The sequence below is a fragment of the Symphalangus syndactylus genome, chromosome 21, assembly GCF_028878055.3.
Source record: "Symphalangus syndactylus isolate Jambi chromosome 21, NHGRI_mSymSyn1-v2.1_pri, whole genome shotgun sequence".
Lineage (NCBI taxonomy): Eukaryota > Metazoa > Chordata > Mammalia > Primates > Hylobatidae > Symphalangus > Symphalangus syndactylus.
Window position 1 is genome coordinate 49,011,271 of NC_072443.2, and position 26,790 is coordinate 49,038,060.

Here is a 26,790-nt window from a genome sequence, read left to right on the forward strand (position 1 = left end):
TACTGGTTCATCACTTCCAGTAAATGTACCATATTAATACAAGATATTAATAATAGGGGAAACTGGTGGGGGAGAGAGAAAAGGGGTATGTGAGAACTTTTGTACTATCTGCTTAATTTTCCATAAACCTAAAACTGCTCTAAAAGTGAATTAATTTTTTTTTTTTAAAGTAACACTGGTCATTTGAAGGAAAAGTAGAAATAAGATAATTTAGCCACATATAATCTCAACAGAAAGATAGTCACTATTAGGCATAGTTCCTTCCAGTCTTTTTTTTCAAATGTCTATGTATATGTCCTCATTTTTTAAGAGTTGAAATCACTCTGTTAAATTCATTCTGAAGGTTTAAAGTTTGGTTTCAGTTTGGATTTTTAACCACAAAGAAAATATCCCATATGAAACATCAGTGATACCAAAAACAGATTCTTGAGGGGCCAGTTGCTATGGGAATGAAAATAAATTTCATCTCACACTACACTCTACTAATGTATTGACCAGAAGGAAGGAAAAATATTTGGAGTAACTTAGAAGAGCAGCCAAGAAAATTTCTAATCAAGAAGAAGGAAAATACATCAGGCTAGTGTGAGGTTTCAAAGAAGCCAGTAGCATGGCCTTGCAATTTCATTAATTAAGCTCTTCCAGCAACCGTGTCACTGGAGGGGGAAGTACCAGGAATCAGGGACCTGAGTGGACTCTGTCTTTCCTTCACTGACAGTTTGATGGGCCAAAGGCCAGCAAGTCTCCCTCCATATGTGGGCCATCTCTTCAGGGTGGTACATGGCCAGGAAAAAAAGAAAATCACTGTTTCCTTCCTGGAGATGCATCAAATATTTAGCAAGCTGCAAAGCCTGGGCTCCAGGTGATCAGTATGGACATCACATTGTCCCTGAGCATTAGAGTGGGCCCGGGGTTAACCCTTTAGGTGCCGGATCATTGGGGCATCTGAAGGTTCCTGGGGAGGGACTGGGATGCCAGAGGGTAGGGGAAACTCAGCAAGTTCAGGGGAGTGACAATTTTCCAACAGAAGATTTTAACATGCTCAGAAGCAATAAGGCCAGATCAGTGGATGCCAACCGAATGCTGACCTTCCCACAACATTTTTCTAAAAGGCAAGACTGTGTAGGTGCACATCAAGGCTGGCCTCCAAGGGGAAAAGCAGAGTTGCTGTCACAAAAAGACAGCATATCATCGTGCAAAAACAGGCCCCACTTCTCACCTCAGGGAACAGCTTTAGCATCAAACAGATCTCCCTAAATAATTTTTTTTGTATTTAGTAGAGACAGGGATTCACCCTGTTGGTCATGCTGGTCTCAAACTTCTGACTTCAGGTGATCCACCTGTCTCGGCCTCCCAAAGTGCTGGGAATACAGGCATGAGCCACCGCGCCTGCCCTGGATTTTTTAATAGCAAGAAAATAAAATGACACATAGGCAAGGGCAAGGACTTCATGTCTAAAACACCAAAAGCAATGGCAACAAAAGTCAAAATTGACAAATGGGATCTCATTAAACTAAAGAGCTTCTGCACAGCAAAAGAAACTACCATCAGAGTGAACAGGCAACCTACGGAATGGGAGAAAATTTTTGCAACCTACTCATCTGACAAAGGGCTAATATCCAGAATCTACAATGAACTCAAACAAATTTACAAGAAAAAAACAAACAACCCCATTAAAAAGTGGGTGAAGGATATGAACAGACACTTCTCAAAAGAAGACATTTATGCAGCCAAAAAACACATGAAAAAATGCTCATCATCACTGGCCATCAGAGAAATGCAAATCAAAACCACAATGAGATACCATCTCACACTAGTTAGAACGGCGATCATTAAAAAGTCAGGAAACAACAGGTGCTGGAGAGGATGTGGAGAAATAGGAACACTTTTACACTGTTGGTGGGACTGTAAACTAGTTCAACCATTGTGGAAGTTAGTGTGGCGATTCCTCAGGGATCTAGAACTAGAAATACCATTCGACCCAGCCATCCCATTACTGGGTATATACCCAAAGGATTATAAATCATGCTGCTATAAAGACACATGCACACGAATGTTTATTGCAGCACTATTCACAATAGCAGAGACTTGGAACCAACCCAAATGTCCAACAATGATAGACTGGATTAAGAAAATGTGGCACATATATACCATGGAATACTATGCAGCCATAAAAAAGGATGAGTTCATGTCCTTTGTAGGGACATGGATGAAGCTGGAAACCATCATTCTCAGCAAACTATCACAAGGACAAAAAGCCAAACACCGCATGTTCTCACTCATAGGTGGGAATTGAACAATGAGAACACATGGACACAGGAAGGGGAACATCACACTCCGGGGACTGTTGTGGGGTGGGGGGAGGGGGGAGGGACAGCATTAGGAGATATACCTAATGCTAAATGACGAGTTAATGGGTGCAGCACACCAACATGGCACACGTATACATATGTAACAAACCTGCAGGTTGTGCACATATATCCTAAAACTTAAAGTATAATAATAATAAAATAAATAAATAAATATACATAAAAAAAGAAAATAAAAGGACACATAGAAAATGTGCTAGGCGATGTCTGTGTGAAGAGGAGCTTCCAGCCTCATGAAGCTGCTCCAAGACACAGCCGCTCACCTGATCCAGGAACAGTTCACACCAATTGTAGGTAAAGCCTACGGTAAAGCCTATGGGGGTTAGGGGGAGATGGGATTGGCAAACTCACACCTACAAACATCTCCAAAGCAGTGAAGATCCATAAGGCCACATAATGGACTCCAAAAGGCTTACCTGGGTCCAGGTGGGTGAAAGAACCCACCACAAAGTCCAGTGTGGACACGGCCAGCAGGAACAGCAACAGCAGCTGGAGGCGGATTATCCATTTGACACCTGCGAGGTTAATGCCCAGCAAGGCCAGAAGCACTGCGACTGAAATTCCTCGCACAGCCCAGATATTCCTGAGGCCCAGCAAATCCGAGATGCATTCAGCAAAGCCGGTGATGTACATGGCACCTGCAACACACTGACATGCGATTCCAGGTAGAAGAGTCAGCAGGAAAGAAAGGCATGTACCCACGGGCAGAACCGCCCGGCGCTGAGAACCCTGCACCCCCATCGGACACACTCACTGGCACCGAGGCTCAGCGCCTGGGACCAGCGCAGGGTTAAACCAGCCCTTCCCACCCGTGAACCTGCCTCAGGCCCCATTTCTACTTGTCTACATCTCAACCAAAGAATGAAGGAGGAACCCAAGCTGAGAGCTGGCTGCCAGTGGTAACAAAGATGAAAAGACTATAGGAGGAAGAAGATGGGACACTGGGCCAAAGAGGCCTCCGGATTTCTCGGTCCGAGTTATTCAAGAACTAAATATAGAACAAGAACACACAGGGGTTCCCATCTACAGAGCCTTAAAAGGACACTGCAGTAAACCAGATTTTTCTTCATTTCTCTGTAGGTCAGTATTATTTTTAAAATTATCTAAAACTTAGCAATAGAAAAAAAAGTGAGTGGCACATCTTTTTCAATGTCACATGTGACAAAGGCTACCCAAGGACTATCTAGGTGAATGTATTTCATTTTACTCACTATTTGCTGTTGATTAAATGCATTATATGCCCCAGATTTAATAAAGTTACATGTTACCTTATGGATTTTCTTTCCAGTGCAGATGCAAATAACTTCTGTCCAGTGGAATATATAACCCAAAAGATTAGGATTTGTTGTCCCGTAAGACATTAACTGATGTCTATGAATTTACAAATTTGACCTCTATCCACCCAGCATCCTTTGCAGATGCTCTTTAACATCTTACTGGCTCCTCCATTAATTCATAAATTAAATAAAATCCCTGGTTCAGGTGAGGCTTCCTATGAGTATTTGTTATATAATCTTTAAAAAAAAAATGAAATGAAATCCTTGGCACATGTTTTTCTTACATTTGCCTGAGTGTCATGATTTTATCTTTTGGGAAATATTTGAAAGATCATTTCAAATTAAATTATTGAAAATAACATCAGTCTCACTTTTCCTAATTCCTCAGCCTCAGCATTCTTCTCTCCTCGGGTTTGTCCTTCACTGCCCCCAGAGCCAGCTGGTCACTCATCACTGTAGCCCTGCCCTTGCCATTCTCTGGGCACAAATTCTATTAGGGCCTCATTCGTTCAAGTCCCTCCTTTTCCATGAAGCCTTTCCTCAACCTCCTTTTCTGAATAAATAGTAAGCTAACTGCTAAGGCCATACAATTAATTATCTGGTTCCATATTCTATTATCATGTCATGAACATAAGTTTGTCTCCCCACCCCACCACCAAGAATGCAAATATCTTAAAAAATTGTTTATGCTGATTGTACCCCTTCAAATGCTTGCATTTGCTAAGTATGTTGCAAGCATTCAATAAATACTTTGTGATATGCTGATCATATAAAACGTGCTCTGGGAAGCAGGCTCCATGAGTTCCAGCCCTTTCGTGTAAAGGCAAAAGGGTAATACAACTTCTGGATTTGAAAGGAGTTTGTGAACAAGGCCCCACTCTTCAATGAGATCAGCTCACTTTGCAACTAGGCACATATCATGTTTGTCAGCATCCCCCAAATTTACACTTAGCTTAATAGTTATTCCAGCATCCCATAATGGTAAACATTTCTGTCCATATTAGAGTGAGGTGGAAAGCCCAAGAAATGTGAGGGAAATACAATCATTTCTGAGAGAGAGAGAGAGAGAGAGAGAAAGAGAGAGAGAGACTAATGTTTTCCTGCATTCATCTCAGAACTCAAACTTCCTCTTTACTAAACACCAAGAGTGTGATGTGTGACAGTGACGTTATTTCATCAGTATTTGGCCAGATCAACAGGACTCTTCATGGTCAAAATTATCTGAGCAAAATAAAAGAAAAGAAAATAAATGACAAAAATGTAGCAATGGATACCATTTATATGGGCACCACTTTCCCAGGTACCTGATGTCTCTGACGTGCAGAGGATGATGCCATGGGACCATTTGCATCTGAAGCTTCCAAACTGATTTTTTTTTTTCTAGCAGTAGAACAATTCGCTCACGCAAAGTGAGCCAAGCTGTAAATAAATGCTGCCTTTTGTTCCCAGTAACTCCAGTGGATCTCATTCTTCTGGTTTGTACCTAAAATTGCTTTTTAGCCCAAAGATGCCAGCAACAGAGGATGGGGCAGGGTAGGGGGCAGGGGAAGCTCCTCAGGAGGCTTGTAAGGGCATGGTGGTTAGGAGCATGAACTGCAAAGCCAAAATATGTAAGGCCAAATCATGGCTGCCTTGGGAAAGTGTTTTAACCTCTTTGTGAAATACAGATAATGATAGTAACCTTCAAAAGGTTACTGTGAGAACTAAATGAGATGATTTATGTAAAGTCCTAGAACAATATCTGGCTCATAGAGCTGTAGAAACAATAGCTACCACCTGTAATCCCAGCACTTGGGGAGGCCAAGGCGAACAGATCACCTAAGGCCAGAAGTTTGAGACCAGCCCGGGCAACATGGTGAAACTCCATCTCTACTAAAATAAAAATGAGCCGGGCACGGTGGTGCACACCTGTAGTCTCAGCAACTTGGGAGGCTGAGGCAGGAAAATCGCTTGAACCCAGGAGACAGAGGTTGCAGTGAGCCGAGATCACACCACTGCACTATAGCCTGGGCAGAAAATAATAATAATAATAATAGCTACCCTCATTATTATGACTTTGTTATTATTCGCTGCTGAAGAAGAGGAAACAGTAGCTAGCTATGAATATCATAAGATCCTTTGTTGATGCTAAATAGATAAATTTGCAATGTAAGCTGCAAATAAGGATGCTTGAGACCAAAGAGACTTACTTTAAGGAAAGCAATAACAATCCAAAATTAAACCGTCTTCTCACAATGAGTCTGGGGGTAGAAGTGGGGGTGCTTACAGAGAGTAGGAAAGTAAATGTATCATAGAAGTTTACATTTGGGCCGGGCGCGGTGGCTCACGCCTGTAATCCCAGCACTTTGGGAGGCCAAGGCGGGCAGATCACGAGGTCAGGAGATCAAGACCATCCTGGCTAACATGGTGAAACCCCGTCTCTACTAAAAAAATACAAAAAATTAGCCGGGCGTGGTGGTGGGCGCCTGTAGTCCCAGCTACTCGGGAGGCTGAGGCAGCAGAATGGCATGAACCCAGGAGGCAGAGCTTGCTGCAGTGAGCAAGATTGCACCACTGCACTCCAGCCTGGGCAATGGAATGAGACTCTGTCTCAAAAAAAAAAGAAGTTTAATGTTTGGTTGGTAGAGGAGCTAGTAAATAATGTGTCTTGGTTGAGAAGTGTAGAAAATTATGATAGAAAAGGATAAGTTTAATTATGACTTCTGAGGGTAGACTGTCACTACCAGAAGAACTAAAAGCATAGTAGAACTTCCAAATCAACCAAAATGCAATAGAAAAATAACTGACACATGTTGGCAAAGTCAAGAGAAATGAAAAATAAAATTTTATATTTTTTACAAAGTAATGAAAAAGAGAATGTGTTATTCAAAAACTCAAGAGGCATAACTAAACTTGTGTTCAGAAGAATAAAATGTATAGTCTTAAATGATTTTATTAGTTAAAAAGAAAAATAAAGGAATGAAGTATTAACTTGAGTCACAAAAAGATCAACATAAAAAGATAACAGAGAGAAGTATTTTATATAAAGAAATATGAAATTAATGAAATAGAAGAAAAAATAACAAAAGAAAAATACAAGACACCAAAGCTGATCTTTAAAAAAAAAATTAAATAGATAAGCCTCTGGTAGCCTGATTACAAAGAAAAGAGAAAATGCAAAAATATAGACTATTAGGAAAAAAACTACATATACAGAGGAGAGTAAAGAATGAATAGAGGGCCAGGCCCAGTGGCTCATGACTGTAATCTCCGCACTTTGGGAGACCAAGGTGAGAGGATCACTTGAGTCCAGGAGTTCAAGACCAGCCTGGGCAACATGGCAAAACCTCATCTCTACAAAAAATACAAGGCTAGGTCCCAGGTGCAGTGGTTTATGTCTATAATCCCAGCACTTTGGGACACCAAAGTGGAAAGATTGCTTACCCAGAAGTTCAAGACCAGCCTGGGTAACATGTCAAAACCTTGTTTCTACAAAAATAATTTTAAAATTAGCCAAACATGGTGGTGCACGCCTGTAATCTCAGCTACTTGGGAGGCTGAGGTGGGAGGATCACTTGAGCCCAGGAGTGCCAGGCTGCAGTGAGCTGTGATGGCGTCACTGCACTCCACCCTAGGCAACAGACTGAGACCCTGTCTCAAAAAAAATTTTAAAAAGAATGAATGGAGAATAGAAATGAGCCATAAATTTTGGTGTATTTATACTATACGATATTAAGTAACTATTTAAAAAGCATTGGTTTAAAACATTGACCAAGAGATATATCTATTACTTAAAGTGAGAACCACAAGCCATGGAATAATGTATGAAATTTGTCCCCCCCCAACTTTTTTTTTTTTTTTTTGAGACAGAATCTTGCTCTGTCACCTAGGCTATAGTGCAGTGGCATGATCTCGGTTCACTGCAACCTCTGTCTCCCAGGTTCAAGTGATTCTCCTGCCTCAGGCTCCCGAGTAGCCGGGACTACAGGTGTGCGCCACCACGCCTGGCTAATTTTTGTATTTTTAGTAGGGACGGGGTTTCACCACATTGGTCAGGCTGGTCTCGAACTCCTGACCTCGTGATCCACCCACTTTGGCCTCCCAAAGTGCTGGGATTACAGGCGTGAGCCACCGTGCCTGGCCTTGGCCTTGTCCACATTTTTGTAAAAACAAGCAAGCACTTCAAAAATCCATAAATACATGTGTATAAGCCGAGGGAAATGTTCCAAAAGAGAACACTGGGATCATCTCAAGGGTGTGAGGGAAAACTCTTTCTTTTCATTGTCTCCAATGTGTTAACTGACTACAATGAATGTCATTATGTAACTGTCAAAGAATTTTATTAAAAAATACAAGCAAACATATTAAAAATACCCTTATGTTTATGCAAAAACTAAATCAGGGTATATCATCGCCCTGTCTGCCCAGGTTTAGGGAAGCAGCCCCGGACTCAAGGCCTTCTTCCACACACTCAGCAACTGCCCGGCCTTCCCCAGAGCAATCCAGCCACCCCAGAGGCGGTACCCCTTCCAACCTGAATGCTGCTCTTCCTTGGAAAACACTCCTGGTGGTTTGTTTAATGTGTAAATGTCTTAAGGGTTTATTATATGTTAAACGTATTCTATTTCCTCCTAAATCTTAGACCAGGCATTCCTTTTCTTTTTCATTCTCCGCAGAGAAAAGTCTAATTCCTTCTCACAAGACACAGTGGGTGTTGCTCACCATTTTAAAGAGAGAAGGTGGCCTATTTTCAGGATGTAATGCTTCCATTCCAAGGTAATTCTTTTAATAAAATTGCACCTTGACAATCACAGGCATTTTCCTTCCACCTTACCTGGAGGACCAGTGGTGCCTCTCAACACCCCTCCCCTTCTGACACAAACTCCCAGGTTTAAGGTTAAAGAGTTGGTGGATTAACACACATGTCCTGAATATGCGTTAACTCCCATAACAAAAACTCCAGGCCTATATCAGGTCCATAAAAACTTTCCAGTCATTCATTGTTTTTATACAGAGTCCAGCACAAAGCATGTGAGCCACTAATGAATGTTCTTTGACATGTCAGCACAGGCTGAAGCTAGACATTTTGGTGTTCAGGGTAAACAGTCCCCAAGAACCCTCAGGCCCACACAGGTAAGTGGAGCAGGGAGTGAGGGGAGTCTCTAGTCCATCATCTCCTCCCCTGACAAAGAGTTTGGTCCCACAGAGCAGACCCTGCCACCAAGGCCTGAGAGGGATAAAGGGGGAAGGGTTTTGTAGGATGCAGGGCAATGACGAGCCTTTGCAAGCTTTTATTTTATTTTATATTATATTATTATTATTATTATTTTTGAAATGGAGTATCGCTCTGTCACCCAGGCTGGAGTGCAGTGGCGCATTCTCAGCTCACTGCAACATCTGCCTCCCGGGTTCAAGCAATTCTCCTGCCTCAGCCTCCCAAGCAGCTGGGATTACAGACATGCACCACCACGCCTGGCTAATTTTTGTATTTAGTAGAGACAGGGTTTCACTATGTTGGTCAGGCTGGTCTCGAACTCCTGACCTCAGGTGATCCACCTGCCTCGACCTCCCAAAGTGCTGGGATTATAGTCGTGAGCAACCATGCCCGACCTGCAAGCTTTTAAAATCATTACTTAAGTGTTAATATCTCCTAAATTTTGATGCTCTAGGGAAGGGATTGACAAACTTTGGGTCACTGGCCAAATTCTTCTTGCTGATTATTTTGGCAAATAAAGTTTTACTGGGACATAACTGTACCCGTTTTTTGTATGCCATTTATCTATGGCTGCATTCACGCCACAGTGGCAGGGGTGAGTAGTTGTGACACAGCCATGTAATCCTCAAAACCCAAAATATTTATGATCTGGCCCTTATAGAAGTTTGCTGACCCCTGCTTGGGGGTAAAATCAGGGAATCTGTTTTGACAATCATTAGAAATAAATGAACGCACACATGCCCTGGGATGAGGGCTGAGGGAGTTAATAAGAACCAGGAATAGGGAGCCTCAAAACCCCAACCACACCCTAGAGGAAGGAAGAGCTCAAATCCATAACCAATCTGTCACCTTAAGAAACTAGGGAAAGATGAGCAAAGTGAACCCAAGCAAGCAGAAGAAGGAATCAATAAAGGTCAGAGCAGAAATGAATGAGGGACCAGAAAAACAATAGAGAAAATCAGCAAAACCAATCATTAGTTCTTTGCAAACACACTTTTATCTAGGCTGATCAAGAAAAAAGAAAGAGAAGACATTATTTAAATTAGGAATGAAAGGGGAGACATTACCACCAAACTTAAATAAAAAGGATTATAAGAAAATCTATAGACAATTAATACGCCGATGCATTAGATAACCTACATGAAGTGGACAAATTCATGGCCGGGCATGGTGGCTTACGCCTGTAATCCCAGCACTTTGGGAGGCCGAGGTAGGCAGGATCACCTCAGGTCGGGAGTTCGAGACTAGCCTGACCAACATGGAGAAACCCCGTATCTACTAAAAATACAAAATTAGCTGGGCGTGCTGGCGAATGCCTGTAACCCCAGCTACTCGGGAGGCTGAGGCAGGAGAATTGCTTGAACCCAGGAGGTGGAGATTGTGGTGAGCTGAGATCACGCCATTGCACTCCAGCCTGGGAAACAAGAGCAAAACTCCGTCTCAGAAACAAAAAACAAAACAAAATTCTCAGATTAAAAAAAAAAAGAAATGGACAAATTCCTAGGAAGATATAAACTATTAAAACTGAATCAAGAAGAAGTAGAAAATCAGAATATGCCCGTATAAGTAAAGAGATTCCATTAGTAACCAAAAAACTTTCTATCAAAAAAAACCCAGGACCAGATGGCTTCATGGCAAAATTCTACCATATGTTTAAAGAATTAACACCAACCCTTCACAAACTCCTCCAAAAAATAGAGAAGGAGGGAACACCTTCCAACTCACTCTACGAAGCCAGAATTAGCCTGACACCAAAACCAGACAAAGAATCACAAGGAAACTACAGACCAATATCCCTCATGAATATATACACAAAAATCCTCCACAAAATGTTAACAAACCAAATTCAGCAATTTATAAAAAGGATTACACAGTAACCACGCCCTGATCAGGGACTTCCGGCCCGCACCAGCTACAAACAAAGCACAGGCACTCCAGAGACAGTGACCAGGGGGACTCTAATGTTTGGGACCAAGGCCCAAGTGGAAAGGCAGCAAAATAGCTGGGATGCTGGTGCAGTGGCGTCTCAGGCTGTGGCTGCCAGCACTTAGAAAACACGTCATTTGTGAACATCTTTTTTCCAAATCAGCCCACGTAAGTGCGACTCTCAGCAGCCCAGCTCCCTCTCTTTGTCCAGGGGTGTTCACGCCAGTGTCCATCCATGGCATCTGCTTCTAGAGGCTCACTTGGTGTCTGCACCAAGAGAGGGAAAGCAGGATTTTGCCTACCTTGCAGCCTGGTTGGCTATAAAATAACAGAGAAGTAAAAAAAAAAAAAAAAAAAAAAAAAAAAAAAAATTATATACCAAGTCCCCAGGGTAATAAAGTAAACTGACCATTTATTACTCCCCTCTCCAACTACTATACTTAAAGAACTTTCTGCAGTCAAGGCAAATGCTTTTTAAGAGTGCAGAGGCCATCCGTTTGCCTTCCCTGCACTGTCCTAGACACATACAGGCACCCCCACCACCCACACATGCACACACGCAGCTCTGTGCTGTTCGAGAATCAGATGTACTTATGCTGAAACACCCTGCTCCTGGCTGCCTAAAAATAAAAGAAACAAAACCGATGCTTTCTCTGGGGAGATTCTTGCACACTCTTACTTAGACAAATTCTTCTCTTTAAACTGTTTTTTCAACCACCCACCACCATTTGCACTCTCATAAAAGCCTTTTTCAATCCAAGAAATGCTGACAAAGAACTGCTTCTTAATGTCTGTACTTTGTTCCCTCAGCATTAAGTCACCATGCCTGTGTTTTAGCTAAAAAAGCCTTAGGATTTCCCCCTACTCGCTCGTTTTCGGAGCGCCTTCGTCCATTCTGATGAAGCACACTCCTCATTAACATTCTCCCTCTCAGACAGGGTGTCCACACAAGGGACTGTCGGCCTCCCTGTGAAGGCCACCCAAGCTATCAAATGCTCCCGGGAGCTCCAGCTCATTTGAGAAGTGCCTGCTTCTAGGAAAGCCCTTTGGCACAGGCAAAATACCCGTCTCCAGTAAAAAAGCGCCCCAGGGCCCAGGCCACCTGGCTGCCACCTGGGCTTCAGCCACTGTCATGCATGCTGGTCCCCACATTGAATAGCAAGAATGTGCTGGCCAGGCCCTGCCCTGCTGGCCATATCAGGCATTCAGGAGGCGGGAGTGGCAGAGGGAAAGGAGTGCTAGACTAAGGGGTCAGGCCCTGGATAGCGACTTGGCTGTCTGCTGAGTTCCCTTCAGAGCCCCAGCCTGCTCGTCTGTCACACGGGGCAATCGTCCCCACCCTCGCCTCTCACCAGGTCAAGTGAGGAAATGGACAAGAAGAAAGCGGCAGAGGGCCAGGCAGGGGAAGCATCCCGGGCGCAGGCCTCACCTGTCCAAACACATAGAGCAGCCCGATGGTGCCTCCCGTCTGCCCACCCAGGACCGAGGAGATCATGGAGTAGACGCCACCGCTGCCGATGCTGCTGCGCTCCCCGACGCCGATGCCAGACAGCACCGTGACGAGGGCCACCAGGACGACGAAGGACACCAGGAACATGCCCAGGAGCACTCCCGTGTTTCCCTGCAGCAGAATAGCAAGGACTGAGGCTGGGTTCGGTGAGCAGGCCCCACCAGCTCCCTGCTGGGGGCACTGACCGCCTCCCCTCCTCCCACAGCATTGGAATGGGGGCCAGGGGTGGGGGCACAGAGTCAGGACAGCTGAAAACGACAAGCAAGCACCACGACAGCCAAGGCCAGGAAGACATTATAAGTGAAGGGAAGCGTCCTGGCTACAAATTCTTCAATGACTCTAGCACCTATAGGGTACAGTCAGAGCTGCTGATGCCCTCACGAGGTGCCTCCTAATCTCGCTTCATGCCTAACATGCAGCGACAAGTTCTCTCCCCACCCCTACCCTTCCCCACGCTGATTCCCCTGCCTGGAAGTCCTCTCCTGCTCATTCTGTATCTTTGTCAGGTGAACTCCAGCACATCCTTTAGGCCTCAGCGTTTAGGATTTCTCACCAGGAAGTTGGCCCTGTAACCCTTTCTCTGGGCTCCTCCAGTGCCAGGGCTTATTACTTTTCACAGGACTTGTCATATTGAGTCTGTTTCCAAGCCAGTTTTGACCTCTAGGCTGTGAGCTCCAGGGGAGGATGATATGGTTTAGATGTTTGGATTTGGATCCCTTCCAAATCTCATGTCGAAATGTGATCCCCAGTGTTGGAGGTGGGGCCTGGTGGGAGGTGTTTGGGTCATGGGGGTGGACTCCTCGTGAATGGCTTGGTGTCCTCCCACAGTAATGGGTGAGTTCTCACTCTGTTCGTTCACAGGAGAGCTGGTTGTTTAAAAGAGCCTGGCATCTCTCTTGCCTTCTCTCCGGCTATGCGGCATGCCGGCTCCCTCTTCACCTTCCCCCATGAGTGAAAGCTTGCTGAGGCCTCACCAGATGCAGATGCTGGTGCCATGCTTCGTGTACAGCCTGCAGAACTGTGAGCTAAATAAACCTCTTTTCTTTATAAATTAGCCTCAGGTATTCCTTTATAGCAATGCAACGTGGACTAATACGGAGCAGGATCATGTTTTCTTCCCCTTCATATTCTCAGTGCTTAGCATAACCTCCACAAAATAGGTGTTCATTAAATGCTTGTTGAGCAAATAAACAAACCATGCATGCCTGGAGATGAACACATGTAGACAGAAACATTTCAGTGTGAAAAGCAAGAGTCACAGAGAGGCAGTGGACACAGCACTTCTAAGAAGGAGATGTAATGTCACATGTTTTGCAATAGAAAGCAAAGAGGACTCCTGATAGTCAAGACTCCATGTGTTGTGAGTGCTGGAGAGAGTCCTAGGAGTGGGCAGAGCCAATTCAAGAGCTGGGTGGCCTAACATGAGCTGGAAAATTGTCCTGGAAGTCAGTTGTACTCTGTTCCAGTGTTCATAATATAACGCTCAAGGGCTCCACTGCTGGTCTGAGACCCACCCTGGCTGTGGCTAAGGCTGAAATCTGAGCTGAGGATCTGAGTGTGGCATAGAATGAGAGCTTAGGAAGGTCTGGCCTTGCCCAGACTTGTTATGGGGGCTAAGAATCCTGTACATCCCACTACAAAGGAGCTTAAATCTCCTGAAATTTGCCCGTGTAATGGTTAATTTTATATGTCAACTTGGCTAGACTATGGCAACTAATTGTTTAGTCAAACACTAGTCTAAATGTTGCTGTAAAGGTGATTTTCAGGTGTGATTAATATTTACTATCAGTTGACTTTAAGTAAAGGAGATTACCCTCCACAGTATGGGTGGGCCTCATCTAATCAGTTGAAGGCCTTACAAGCAAAGGCTGGTTTCCTAAAGAAGAAGGAATTCTGCCTCCAGGCTGCAACACAGAAATTCTTCCTGCATTTCCAGCCTTTAGACTCAAGACTGCAGCATCAATCCTTACCTGCTAATATATACCTGACATACTTACATCTCCTGTTGGCATTGGCCTATTTCTCTGGAGAATCCTGACTAGTAGATTCTATACCTTGAATGGCCTCCTCTCTTTCACTCATCTAGTCCAGCTCACCCTTCAAAGCCTGGCTCAACCGCATCTCCTCCAGGAAGCCTTCCTGGACACCTCAGTGACTGCAGCACTCATAGCCTGTTCCAACCCAAGGGACTTAATGCTGTTTTGAGAACTCTCCTAATGCAATATCTACCCACCATAGCTGTTAGCTCATAGGGTGGTGTGGGGAGGGGAGGAGGGGATGAGGGACCAGGCCACGTCTTGTCTTTTGTGATCCCATTGGCACTAAGTAGTGCTTGGCCCACAGCAGGTGCTCATCTATGTTTAGATAGTGACTGGCTTGCCTTTTGTTCTGCACACCTGTGTGGTCTACTGAAGTCCCACTGCATGAGATGGCACTGTGTGTGGCACTGAGAATCCCTGCTCCAGGCACACATCTGCTTGGAAGTTCCTAGGATACTTTTGCATAAGACTTAAAGAAGAGGCCTTTTGTTCCTTCTACAGAGGGAGATGAACTGACCCCCAGGTCTCACACAGCAGAGTCCATCCTAGGCAATCCATCCCTAGAGGTAGGCGGCCCACACCTTTGACCAAGCATCCCCATGCACAGTCTTACCTACAGAGTTGCAGTGCAGTGGGGGAAGGCAACCATGTGGGCAGGCCCAAGATGAAGTGAAGAATACCAGGAAAACTACAGAGGGCCACAAGCTGGAGGCAAAATTGCCATCAATCTGATCTCTCTGACCCATCTCGAGTCCCGCCCATGATGAGCCCTGACTTCTGTGCTCCTATTCTGCAGTTAAATCTACGGTGTGAGGTTTCCATCAGAACTTCGGAAGCCTATGTTCGCAGGATGCTCATTTAACAAGCAATGCTAGCTATTCGTTGTGCTTGCTTCTGTTTCATGTTCCAGGAGCATCTGTGCTTCAGGAATCTGTGGCCTGCACTGTAGAATGCAAGAGTGGCAGAGGTTTCCTGTCTTGGGCCTGTGAGAGGCTCCAGGCCACTAGCTCAGCACTCACCACCAGCCAGCCAGTCCTCAGGAAGAGCACAACCCCAAAGATGTTGATCATGCAGGATGTGAACACACCATCCCAGGTCCCAAACAGCACAGGCTCCCACACGAACAGCTGGCTCTTCCACCAGGGCTGGGGCTGGGCCAGGGCCTCCTGCAAACAGAACACACAGAAATCAGCTGAGGGGCCATTGGGAGGGCCAGGGATGGCATGAGAGCGGAACAGGAGGAGGGAGGTAGGAGAACTCAGCTTAAAAACAATCCTGTCTTATTGTGCCAGGGCAAGTGTGTGTGTATACACACACGCATGCACACACACACATGCACGCACACACACCCACACATGCACACACACACATCTTGAAGCATACCTCTACAAAAGGATCACTGTTCTCTCGTAACAACAGTGATTCCCGTATCCATATGTAGCAGAGACTCGTTGTTCACAAACCTAGTCCTTTTCCTCTGGTTACCACTCAAGTAGTCAGGGAGTCAGGTAGACTCCCAGCCTCTTTGCAGCTAGGTGTGGCTGTGTGACTGAGTTCTTGCTCACGGAATGCAGGCAGAAGCAATAGATGACGCTTCTAAGTGAGTGTGAGATTCTGGGTTTCACCTCCTGGGGCTCATGGTCATGAGCCCTCTTCATCTTCCAGTCCCAGCAGGGACAGCAGCTTCCAGCAGTTGACCTTTGGCCAACCTTACTGGGCGCTCTTTGCTCCTTCAGCCCTTCTAACACCTCTGCAATCAGCCCTGTGGATGAGATTCCCTATTTAAAATGACTGGAGTTAGTTCTGTTTTCCTTACTGAGCACTAATACAGTGATCTCTGCTGATACCCCAGGATTCTACAGCATTACTGGACAATTGTTTGGAATCAGAGGCGAATAACGCAAAAACAGATTCCTTACTCATTTTTCCAATTCACAAATAACAAAGGCACTTATAAACACTCAAATGGAAACCCTTTACTAAAAAAACCATAACTTCGTGGATGTACTAAAATGATCTTAAACAAAACCAGTAGCAACTCACACTGTGAACGCTCTTATGTAGGTTTGGCAATTAATCTAAACTCAGGCATGAACAGAGTCTTCCAGTGACTGCAAACGACTACAGCAGTGATTATGGTTCTCAGATGGGTGGGGTGGGTGGGGAGAGGAAGGCATCCAAAGCTAGGAGTCACCGTGTGCAATGAATCTGGACCTGGTGAGCAAATGTTATCCATAAACACAATAAAAAGGCAGAAAAATCAAGAGTTTAGGGGAAAATCTAAGATCCAGAGTCCACGGGGCATGGCTCCTGAATGGCTGAGAACAATGGGTGCGCCCAGGATCTAGAACCAAAGGCTGAGGCCAACGGCATGTGCTCAAAACCAAAAGGGAGGATCCCAGCTCCTCTTCCACCTCCTGGATCACACATCCACAGATCAAGAAGGGGCCTCGAGAAATACTCAGGGATCTCAATTCAGCCACATGGGACTGATGGGCCAGGGGACCCCTTGTGTCTCCATCAGTCTCCAACTCCATAAGCTTCATTTACGCATGTACGTGACTGCTTGCCTGTCCTTCACCAACCACAGACGAGCAATCTCCTGAAAGTCAATAAATGTCAGAGCAGTCCTCGTGGTTTGGAACAAAGACTCTGCCAATCTAGGCTTGTCCTTGAGCAAATGGTACCAAGGACCTGCCTGGGGAGTACAGGATTGTTTCCCAGGATCCTAATCTCGAAATTCAGGATGGGTCCCAACTTCCTGTCTCTGCTTGTGTTCCACTTCCTATCGTGGCTTGTTACAGGCCGACTGTTCCTCAGTAATAACAGTGACTCTCAGCAACAAAAAGACTAATACTGTAGAGAGTGCCGTCAGCTTCCACAGGAGCCCTCTGCTCTGCTCCTCGCAGCAGCCCCGTGAGGCAGGCACGGAGGGGCCCCCACTGACGGCTGAGGAGACAGAGGCTGAGAGAAGAAACCTGACAGCCCAGTCTCACAGCCAGGGCTTCCCCCAGCACTTGTAAGATCTATGCTTTTCTCTGCCCCACACTCACCTAAACATTACTTGCCCTTTTTGCCCCTAAGTTTAAGTCTTTCAGGTTTCAAATCCTAACACTCTGGACTTTGCATAACTGCGAATACATCTGCCTTACCCATGAATGCCTTTGTGATGACAGAAAACTTATTCCTCTTTCATGCGTGCCTTCATTTTCCCACTCTGAAGGCTGGTTTGCACATGCGCTTGTTTACCTGCTGGTGTATGAAATGCCTTTCATTTCCTTGATCTCACTGGACTAGTCAGTCAGCCTCAAGGGTAGAAACTTAGAGCAGGTAGAAACTTCAGGAAACCCTTTACCCTGAGAATGAAAATATAACTGATTTAAAATGGGTTTGGTGACTGAGCCCTGGCAGCTTGTTTCAGGATATTTAGGAGTGTGTGCCTACCTTTTCTCACCACGTGACAAAAAACTATAACTAAGTCTTCCCATCAGTCTGCTCATCAGAGACTGGGTGGGAAGAGCGTAGGTTTGACCCCAAGGGAGTAACCCTGATGTTCTTGGAGAAAGAGAGAGACACTACGTAAGCCCAGCAAGAGAGAGAGAAAGAAGGAAAAGAAACCAAAACAGAGAGAAGGGGAAGAGGATGAGATGGAAAGCCCCAGAATAAAATGCCAAATAAAGCCCCCGAAGGATATTTCCCAGATGCCACGCTGCCTCCCAGGCATCCACGTAGAAGTAGCAGCTTGGGGCTGGGCTCATGCCTGTAATCCCAGCACTTTTGGAGGCCAAGGTGGGTGGATCACTTGAGGTCAGGAGTTCGAGACCAGCCTTGTTAACATGGCGAAACCCTGTCTCCGCTAAAAAATACAAAAATTAGCCGGGTGTGGTGGTGTGTGCCTGTAGTCCCAGCTACTCGGGAGGCTGAGGCATGAGAATCACTTGAACCCAGGAGGCTGAGGTTGCAGTGAGCCAAGATTGCACCACTGCACTCCAGGCTGGGTGATAGAGTGAGACCCTGTCTCAAAAAACAAGTAGCAGTTGTGTGTCCCTGCTCTTCTCACAGGTCCCTTGTCCAGGCTCGCCACATTTGTGATGCCATTCAGATTTTAGCTAGTGCCCAGAGCTTGCCTCTTGGGAGAGGACTGGCTGAAGAACTCAAAGCAGCTCCCTTGCGTCGTGAGAGCTCTTGCTCTGTCCTGCGTGCTCTCCCGTTCTCTTCAGCTCCTGCTCTGACAGGCTGGGGGCAGGGCCACGGTCTGCAGTACGGGCAGACATGTAACATGAGGACAGAAGGTCAGCTCCCCTCCACATACACACAAAGTACTGGATTCTCCTGAGTCTGCATCCCCAATTCCTTCCCCTAAGGCAGAAGGAAGGAACCCCTCACCCCAAATAGGCCCTCCCACAAAGTCCACGCTAAGATTCTCTGAGTGTCACCACCCAGTCATTTCTGTTGCCCAGGGGAGAAGGGGGTGGAAGGGCTGGGGTGATGGTTGCTGAAGGTTAGGCCAGTTCCAGGCTCTCTTGTTAAACACCAGGAGAGAGGTCTGGTCCCAACCATGGGTAGCTCTCTTTAGGATCTAGTGTCCCAGATTTGGGCCCCAGTCACCAATTCCAGCATAACATGAATCCCATTCAACATCCTATTACATAGACATAATGGGCTGGGGAAATGGAATGTACCCTATACCCAACATTGGGTCTATGGCAAAGTAGAGATAGAGGATGAGGGGGATAAGAAAAGCAAGGGGCAAATCAGTCCCTCAGAAAGGGCAGCATAAAACATGCCTGAGGGCAAGAGTCCTCTTCTCCCTGAAGACCCTCAGCCTGGCAGGGGCCAGCTTGACAGGTTCCAGGGCTGCGGTGACTTGGTGCCCGGCGCAGGATGATCCCTCTGCCATGCTCCTCATTGCTAGCATCTTCCTTCCCAAGCCCCCAGGACAAGAAGCCAGACTCCTGTCCCTCTGAGCCCAGGGGCCTGCGCGCCACGCTGGAAAAACCATGACTGCCTGGTGGGTGTTTTTAGTTCAGAAGGGGAAGTCATTCTCCTGTGAATAATCTCCATACTTGAGTGAGGTAGGGGGCAAGTTGGGGGTGGGGGTAGGGGGTTGTCTAGAAAGGTGGGGAAGTTGCACTTGAGTGGGAAATACTCTCAATCCTGCATCCAGCAAGCAGAGCTGAGTAAGAGGCTGGAAAGTTCTGCCAGAGGCAATGACATGAGCTCAGCCCCAGAAGCCTTTTGCCACAAACAGTCACCAGCTAAGTCTTCATGAATGCATCTGCAATGCGAGATGACACCTTTTCTCCCTTCTGGGAGCTGGAGGAAAAACAATCAGGTGAGAAATTCTGCTTCCGTCCATGCAGGTCAGGGGTAGGTCAAAGCAAGACCCGACCTGCCCCTTTTTCCCAAAGTGCACCTGCAGAGACCGGTTCCACCTGGATTACATACACATGCGAACCAGAATATGGCTTTCTGAAAGTTAATTATTGGATTATTAATTAAACATCAGAGAATATACCCAAGCTGCTGATGAACTGCAATCCAATGGGCAGACTGAGGAGCCTCATTCCTTTCCCCTGCCTCTGAACCGGCCGGATGTGCTGGACCACAGGGATTGAGAGCTGGGCCAGGCGCCAGCATGGCTGTGGGTTCCATGGGCCACAGCCCACATGTGCAGCTACATGACTGCCTCAGGGGGGCTTTGTAAAGTTTAGATGAGATGATAGTTGTGAAAGCTTGCGTAAACACGAAACACAACAGAGGATTTTAAATATACATGAGGATTTCTTCAGGGAAGTTGGAAGGAAGACAAAGAAGTCTTTTGACTGCATTTGCTATTTTCCCCAGCTAACTTGTCTTCATGTTTAAAGTGGAATCCTTGCTCTACAGCTCAGCCCTGAAAGCTGCGTCTCTAACCCCTGCCCAGCCCAGGCATTCTGAGTAAGAGAGAGCCCATCCCTTCTGTTTTGTAGTGGGAGTTCCAGAATGGACCTCCAGTGAGTGCTGTGCCATGTGACTGATGCTGGAAATGGAAATGGCTTTGTAGCCAAGGAAGCAAGGATCCAGTTGGAGCTGTCAAAGTCTGATTTCCCTGGGTTAGGATCTGGGCAGCACCCTTGGTCTGTATAGATTTAGTCATTCCTAGAAATGTGAGGTCTTCGTGGCTGTGTCAGTCTCTTCTACCACAGAGCTGATATGAAAGCTGGGGTTGAAATCTAGTCATTCCCACAGACTCAATCTGTTTTTTTTTTTTTTTTTTCTCCATACCTGTGCATCTTCACACTTGTTCAAGGCTGGGATTCTCACAAGGGCATGACCTGGTCACACATGGCTCAGCCCCCAGAGTGGCAAGACCATCAGAGGCTGTGAAAACACTGATGCCGAAGTTCTGCCTCCCAGGACCACACAGCAGCCTCAAAACTCAGAGCCCAGAGATGAGCTCTGGACACCTGATGTCATCTGGCAAACAAGAAAACCCCACAGCAGCCATGCTAAGACCACCTAAACAAGGGCTTCCTCTGCCCTTCCCAACTTCCTTGGCAAAAGGGCAGAGCTTTTCCTGCTGGACACAGGCTGCCACTAGGAAGTCTACCTGGATTTAACACAAGGAGGAGCAACATAGACCCTAATGCCCTCCCCCTAATAACAGGCTAACCAGTGAAACATCAGCTGCAAAAAGGTTATTCTTCCAGGTGCTTCAGTAGATCAGCCACTATTCTATCCATTTAAGAATTCTTATTTAGTAAGTAGACCCATTCACATAGTTAAAATTTTTGGAATCATGTTAATATTTTACATATACTCAAAATCAAATACAATTAAATCAACAAAAATGAAAGTTAAAAATCTAAATAGAATGCAAAGAGAAACAAATTATCCTAGCTGTATTTCAAATGAATGACATAACCATACTTAAAGTGGAAAAAGAACTAACCGGAGTAACTTATGAACACAGTACTTTGACTATGTATCACATTCTAAAACAAAAATAACTGCAATTAATATTAAATGCCAGATAGAAAATTTGGGTATTTGTAGGAGTATGAATTACCAATTCTAAATCTGCTTCCTGTGAATTATAAGCAAATAACAAAATATACTCAATAAGAGTCAAGTTTCTCCTGGTTGGAGAAGGAATTCCAACTAAGGAAAGAAGAGAAGAATAACCCCCATACTGAGGAACTGGAGTTAGACGTATTAGTATGAATTTATGGTTTTTAATATATAGAGACCTAGATAGATCAATGTATATATTTATATTTACATTCCTTCCCTCTGCCCACTAAAAGTGTCTATAAGGCCAGGCACAGTGGCTCACACCTGTAATCCCAGCACTTTGGGAGACAGAGGCTGGATAATTGCTTGAGGCCAGGTGTTTAAGACCAGCCTGAGCAACATAGTGAGACCACACCTGTACAAAAAATAAAAAAAGTAGGCAGGTGTGGTGGTGCATGCCTGTAGTCCTAGCTACATAGGAGGCTGAGGCAAGAGGATTGCTTGAGCCTGGGAATTCAAGGTCACAGTGAGCTACGATCATGCTGTTGCACTCCAGCCTGGGCTACATAGGAGACCTTGTCTCAAACAAACAAACAAAAAAAGTGACTATAAGCCAAGACATCCCAGTGGCAATGAACATACCTAGCACCCAGATCTTGATTTCTAAATATCATTCTTCCCTTTAAGGAACCAGGGCTCCTTGCAGAAGTTGCTAATTCAAGGCTAGGGCAGAGAATGTACAAAATGAGTCTGGAATATCTTGTACCAGAAAGTAGGGAAGTGCTAAAAAGAAAAAAATGACAAGGATGTGTCAAAAGGACACAAGAGCCACTTGAAGGGGCTCCCACTAGCCAAATCTGGCACAATTTGGTCCTGAAAGTAAATGATAGCAATGGAATATTCAAGGAGTAGAATAAGAATCTGAGTCCATACAGACATAAATAAATAAATTAACCAATTTTTTTTCTTTGAGACAGGGTCTTGCTCTGTCACCCAGGCTGGAGTACAGTGGCATGATCACGGCTCACTGCAGCCTCAACTTTCCAGGCTGAAGCAATCCTCCTGCCTCAGCCTCCTGAGTATGTGGGATTACAGGTGTGATTCACCATGCCCAGCTAATTTTTGTATGTTTTGTAGAGACAGAGTTTTGCACTGTTGCCCAGGCTGGTCTCAAACTCCTCGGCTCAAGTGATCCTCCTGCCTCAGCCCCACAGAGTGCTGGGATTACAGGTGTGAGCCACCCCACCTGGCCATGACTAATCATAATATATCTATTTCTGCTCATTGTCACTGAGTGGACCTGGAGGCTGAGGGCTGGAAAAGCAACTGGAATTGCTGTAGTGCCAAATATATCCCCTTTTATGTTGATATGGCCCTTCAAAGGTATCATTCCCGTGCGGCAGCAAGAAGAGAAAGCCCTTCCTTACAGTGGAAAACCAACTGATCCATGTGGAAGGAATTATGGGGTTAGAAAATCACCATTTTGCAGCCATCACAGCAATAGCCAGTTCTGCCAAGAATCATCAATGGATGCTAATGCTAGTGAGTGAAGGATTAATGGGGAACAGGGCATTTCTGTAGTCTCAAAGCATCTACAAATTACTTATTAACTACAAAGAGAAATTAGTAACTTTAGAGGGGATTAACCTAGTGGACACCACCTTAAATAAACAGCCAAAGTTAACATCACCAATAACGGGACAAATGGAAATCTTGTAGCTCCTACTGTGATGTCCTGGGAAGAGCATGGCATCACTGCTATGGTGTTCCTGCCAAAAATAGAAAACCTAAATCATGCCCCAAACTGAGGGACATCATCCCCAATTCTGCCTATAAAATACAACAAAACAAAAATAAGAAAACCTGAGGACAGTCTACAAAATAACCAACATGTGTTCTTAAAAAAAAAAAAAAGTCAAGGTCATAAAAGACAAAGAAAGGCCAAGGGACTATTCCAGATTAAAAGAGACTAAAGAGATTATCACAACTGGCCAGGTGCAGTGGCTCACACCTGTAATTCCAGCACTTTGGGAGGCCGAGGTGGGTGATCACCTGAGGTCAGGAGTTCGAAACCAGCCTGGCCAATATGGTGAAACCCCATCTCTACTAAAAATACAAAAATTAGCTGGGTGTGGTGGTGGACGCCTGTAATCCCAGATATTTTGGAGGCTGAGGCAGAAGCATTGCTTGAACCTGGGAGGCAGAGGTTGCAGTGAGCCGAGATCTCACCACTGAACTCCAGCCTGGGCAAGAAGAGTGAAACTCTGTCTCAAATAAAATAAAATAAAGTAAAATAGAGAGAAATTATCACAACTAAGGGTCATGTATGATCCTGGATTGGATCCTGGAAGGACGTCTTGGGGAGAAGCTGGGGGATGCTAGTGGGATAACTGGCAAAATTTTAATGTAGAGCTATAGATTAGACAATAGGTTTTTTTTTTTTTTTTTTTTTGAGATGGAGTCTCGCTTTGTCGCCCAGGCTGGAGTGCAGTGGTGTGATCTTGGCTCACTGCAAGCTCCACCTCTTGAGTTCACGCCATTCTCCTGCCTCAGCCTCCCCAGTAGCTGAGACTACAGGCACACGCCACCATGCCCAGCTAATTTTTTTGTATTTTTAGTAGAGACGGGGTTTCACCGTGTTAACCAGGATGGTCTCGATCTCCTGACCTCGTGATCCACCCAGTGATGGCTCACTGGAGGCTTAACCTCCCAGGCTTGGATGATCCTCCCACCTCAGCCTCCTAAATAGTGAGGACCACAAGGGCACACCACCATGCCCAGCTTATTTTTTGTATTTTTAGTAGAGATGGGGTTTCGCCATGTTCCCAGGCTGGTCTCAAACTCCTGGACTCAAGTGATCCGCCTGCCTGGGCCTCCCAAACTGCTGGGATTACAGGCGTGAGCCACCATGCCCAGCTGACAATAGGATTTTTCTATGTTAAATGTCCTGATCCTGAAAAAGATACTGTGGTTAGGTAAAAAAACATTCTTGTTCTTAGGAAATAGACACTGAAGTATTTATGGATAAAAGGACATGATGTCTGCAAATTGCTTTTATATGGTTTAGAGAAAATATATACATATATATAGAGAGAATGGTCTAATGATAAAGCAAAAAGGCAAAGTGTCAACAAGTGGTCAATCCGAATCAACTGAGTCAAGAGTATGTGGGGTTTTTTATTGTATTATTACAACTTTTCTGTAAGTGTAAAATTTTGTCAAAATAAATAAATAGGTTGCAAAACATTATGAATGTATTTAATACCATTGAACTCTACACATAAAAATAGTTAAGATGGTAGGCCTGGGGCAGTGGCTCATGCCTGTAATTCCAACACTTTAGGAAGCCAAGGCAGGAGGGCCACTTGAAGCCAGGAGTTCGAGACCAGCCTGGGCAACATAATCAGACCCCTTCTCTAGAAGAAGAAAAAAAAAAGGCCAGGTATGGTGGCACATGCCTGTAGTCCCAGCTACTTGGGAGGCAGAGGTGGGAGGATCGCTTGAGTGCAGGAGTTCATGGCTGCAGTGAACTATGCTCACGCCACTGCACTCCAGCCTGGGTGACAGAGCAAGATTTTGTCTCAAAAAAATAATAAAATAAATTTTTATAACCAACTATAATAAATGTGAAAATACAGTTACAGAAAAAATGGTATAAACCTTGACAATGTAAAAATAATAAAGCAACTATTTAAAAATGGAAATGAAATGAGAGAAATGGAAGGAAGTGTATATGTGCCAATGTCCTATTTTTCATATGGGAAATGAGAAGTAAAATGACAACAAATTGGTAACCTAAGAAACTGAGGTATAAGGATATTATTTAAAGTTACAATGAGAACAATTAGAAGACATGAAAACCAGAAGCCATTAGCAATGACTGCCACTGGGGAATAGAAGTGAAGGAAGAGGGAAGGAAGGCTTTTCATTTCATGTCATGCCGTATTGTGTGAATCCTTCTCACTTCATGCATGTAGTACTTCTATGATAAAAACCCTAGACCAGCCACGGTGGCTCACACCAGTAATCCCAGCAGTTTGGGAGGCCCAGGCAGGCGGATCACTTGAGTCCAGGAGTTTGAGACCAGCCCGGGAACATGGCGAAACCCCATCTCTACTAAAAATACAAAAAATAAGCTGGGCATGGTGGTGTGCCCTTGTGGTCCTAGCTATTTAGGAGGCTGAGGTGGGAGGATCATCCGAGCCTGGGAGGTTAAGCCTCCAGTGAGCCATGATCATGACACTGTACTCCAGCTGGGGACAGAGCGAGACTGTGTCTCAAAGAAAAACAACAACAACAACAAAAAATAACTTATTTCATGTTTAAAGAAAAAATTACCACATTATTAGAAATATTTTAAAAACAGAATGGGTTTTTTGGCTGACCTAGCGTTAGGGATACCATTTATGGCTATATGTCATTTTATTCAGCTGATGAATTCACCAAAAGATTCCTGTAATTTCAACCACATTTTAAAATGTATTGAATACATGGAATACCAAAGATGGTGAATCCTTTTGTAAAATCAACGCCTACCTCAAAATTTTTTGTGTATCTTTAAGTTTTTAAATTTGTTTTTGCTTTGTGTTATTCTTTACTAATAACTACCTAAATTGAAAAGGAAAGTGACTTAAAAGGAGTCATGGCTTTCTGTTTTAAGTTAAATTCTATGAACGCTGAGACTCATGGTAGAGCAGGAACACAACTATTTTTGGCTTAGTGAGGGTTGCTTGGCCACCATTGCCTCAAGTTAATCAGTAAGCCCCTAAAGCCTGTAACCAGGGACAGTGACCGTGGATGTGATTTACAGGATATCTGCAGACTGGGAAAAGAACATGCTAGAATTTTTACACAGGTGAGTGGTTTTTACCACACTACCCTTTTTTCTTTCTTTCTGGCTGTTCATGTGGGGAAGAAGACATTCATTCACTCAACAAATCAAAAACAAACAGGCTGGACCCAGTGGCTCACATTTGTCATCCCAGTGCTTTCAGAGGCTGAGGCAGGAAGATCACTTGAGGCCAGGCAAGGAGTTCATCACCAGCCTGGGAAACACAGTGAGACCTCATCTCTACAAAAAATTTAAAAATTTGCCAGACATGGTGGCATGTGCTGTGGTCCTAGCTACTTGGGAGGCTGAGGTGGGAGGATCCCTTGAGTCCCAGGAGTTTAAGGCTGCAGTGAGCTATGATCACATCACTGCACTCCAACCTGGGCAACAGAGTGAGACCTTGTCTCTAAAAACAAAAAAACAAAGGGAATGTAAATAGGACCTTTCTCCCAAGCAGTGGTAAATGTTAAAGCATTATTGTATTAGAAATGCATCAAAGCCAGGTGAGGTGGCTGATACCTGTAATCCCAGTACTTTGGGAGGCCCGTGGGAGGATTGCTTGAGCCCAAGAGTTCGAGACCAGCCTGGGCAAAATGGCAAAACCCTGCCTCTACAAAATATTTTTAAAATAGCCAGGCATGGTGGCATGCA

At 44.9% G+C, this 26,790-nt stretch overlaps 1 protein-coding gene across 9 annotated transcripts in view; it reads right to left on the reverse strand.

Annotated features, from left to right (window-relative positions):
• The window catches only part of SLC12A8 (solute carrier family 12 member 8), a 136,855-nt gene that overhangs the window by 97,668 nt on the left and 12,397 nt on the right, over positions 1–26,790 (reverse strand). For all 9 annotated transcript variants that reach the window (XR_010118478.1, XM_055259844.2, XM_063630196.1 and 6 more), the window contains exons 3-5: positions 15,332–15,478; positions 12,193–12,384; positions 2,783–3,014 (exon numbers count right to left, since the gene is read on the reverse strand). Coding sequence is in view for 8 of the 9 variants with exons in the window: in XM_055259844.2 (XP_055115819.2) it covers positions 2,783–3,014; positions 12,193–12,384; positions 15,332–15,478 (571 nt within the window). In the remaining variant the exon portion in view is untranslated. The remainder of the gene's footprint in view (positions 1–2,782; positions 3,015–12,192; positions 12,385–15,331; positions 15,479–26,790) is intronic.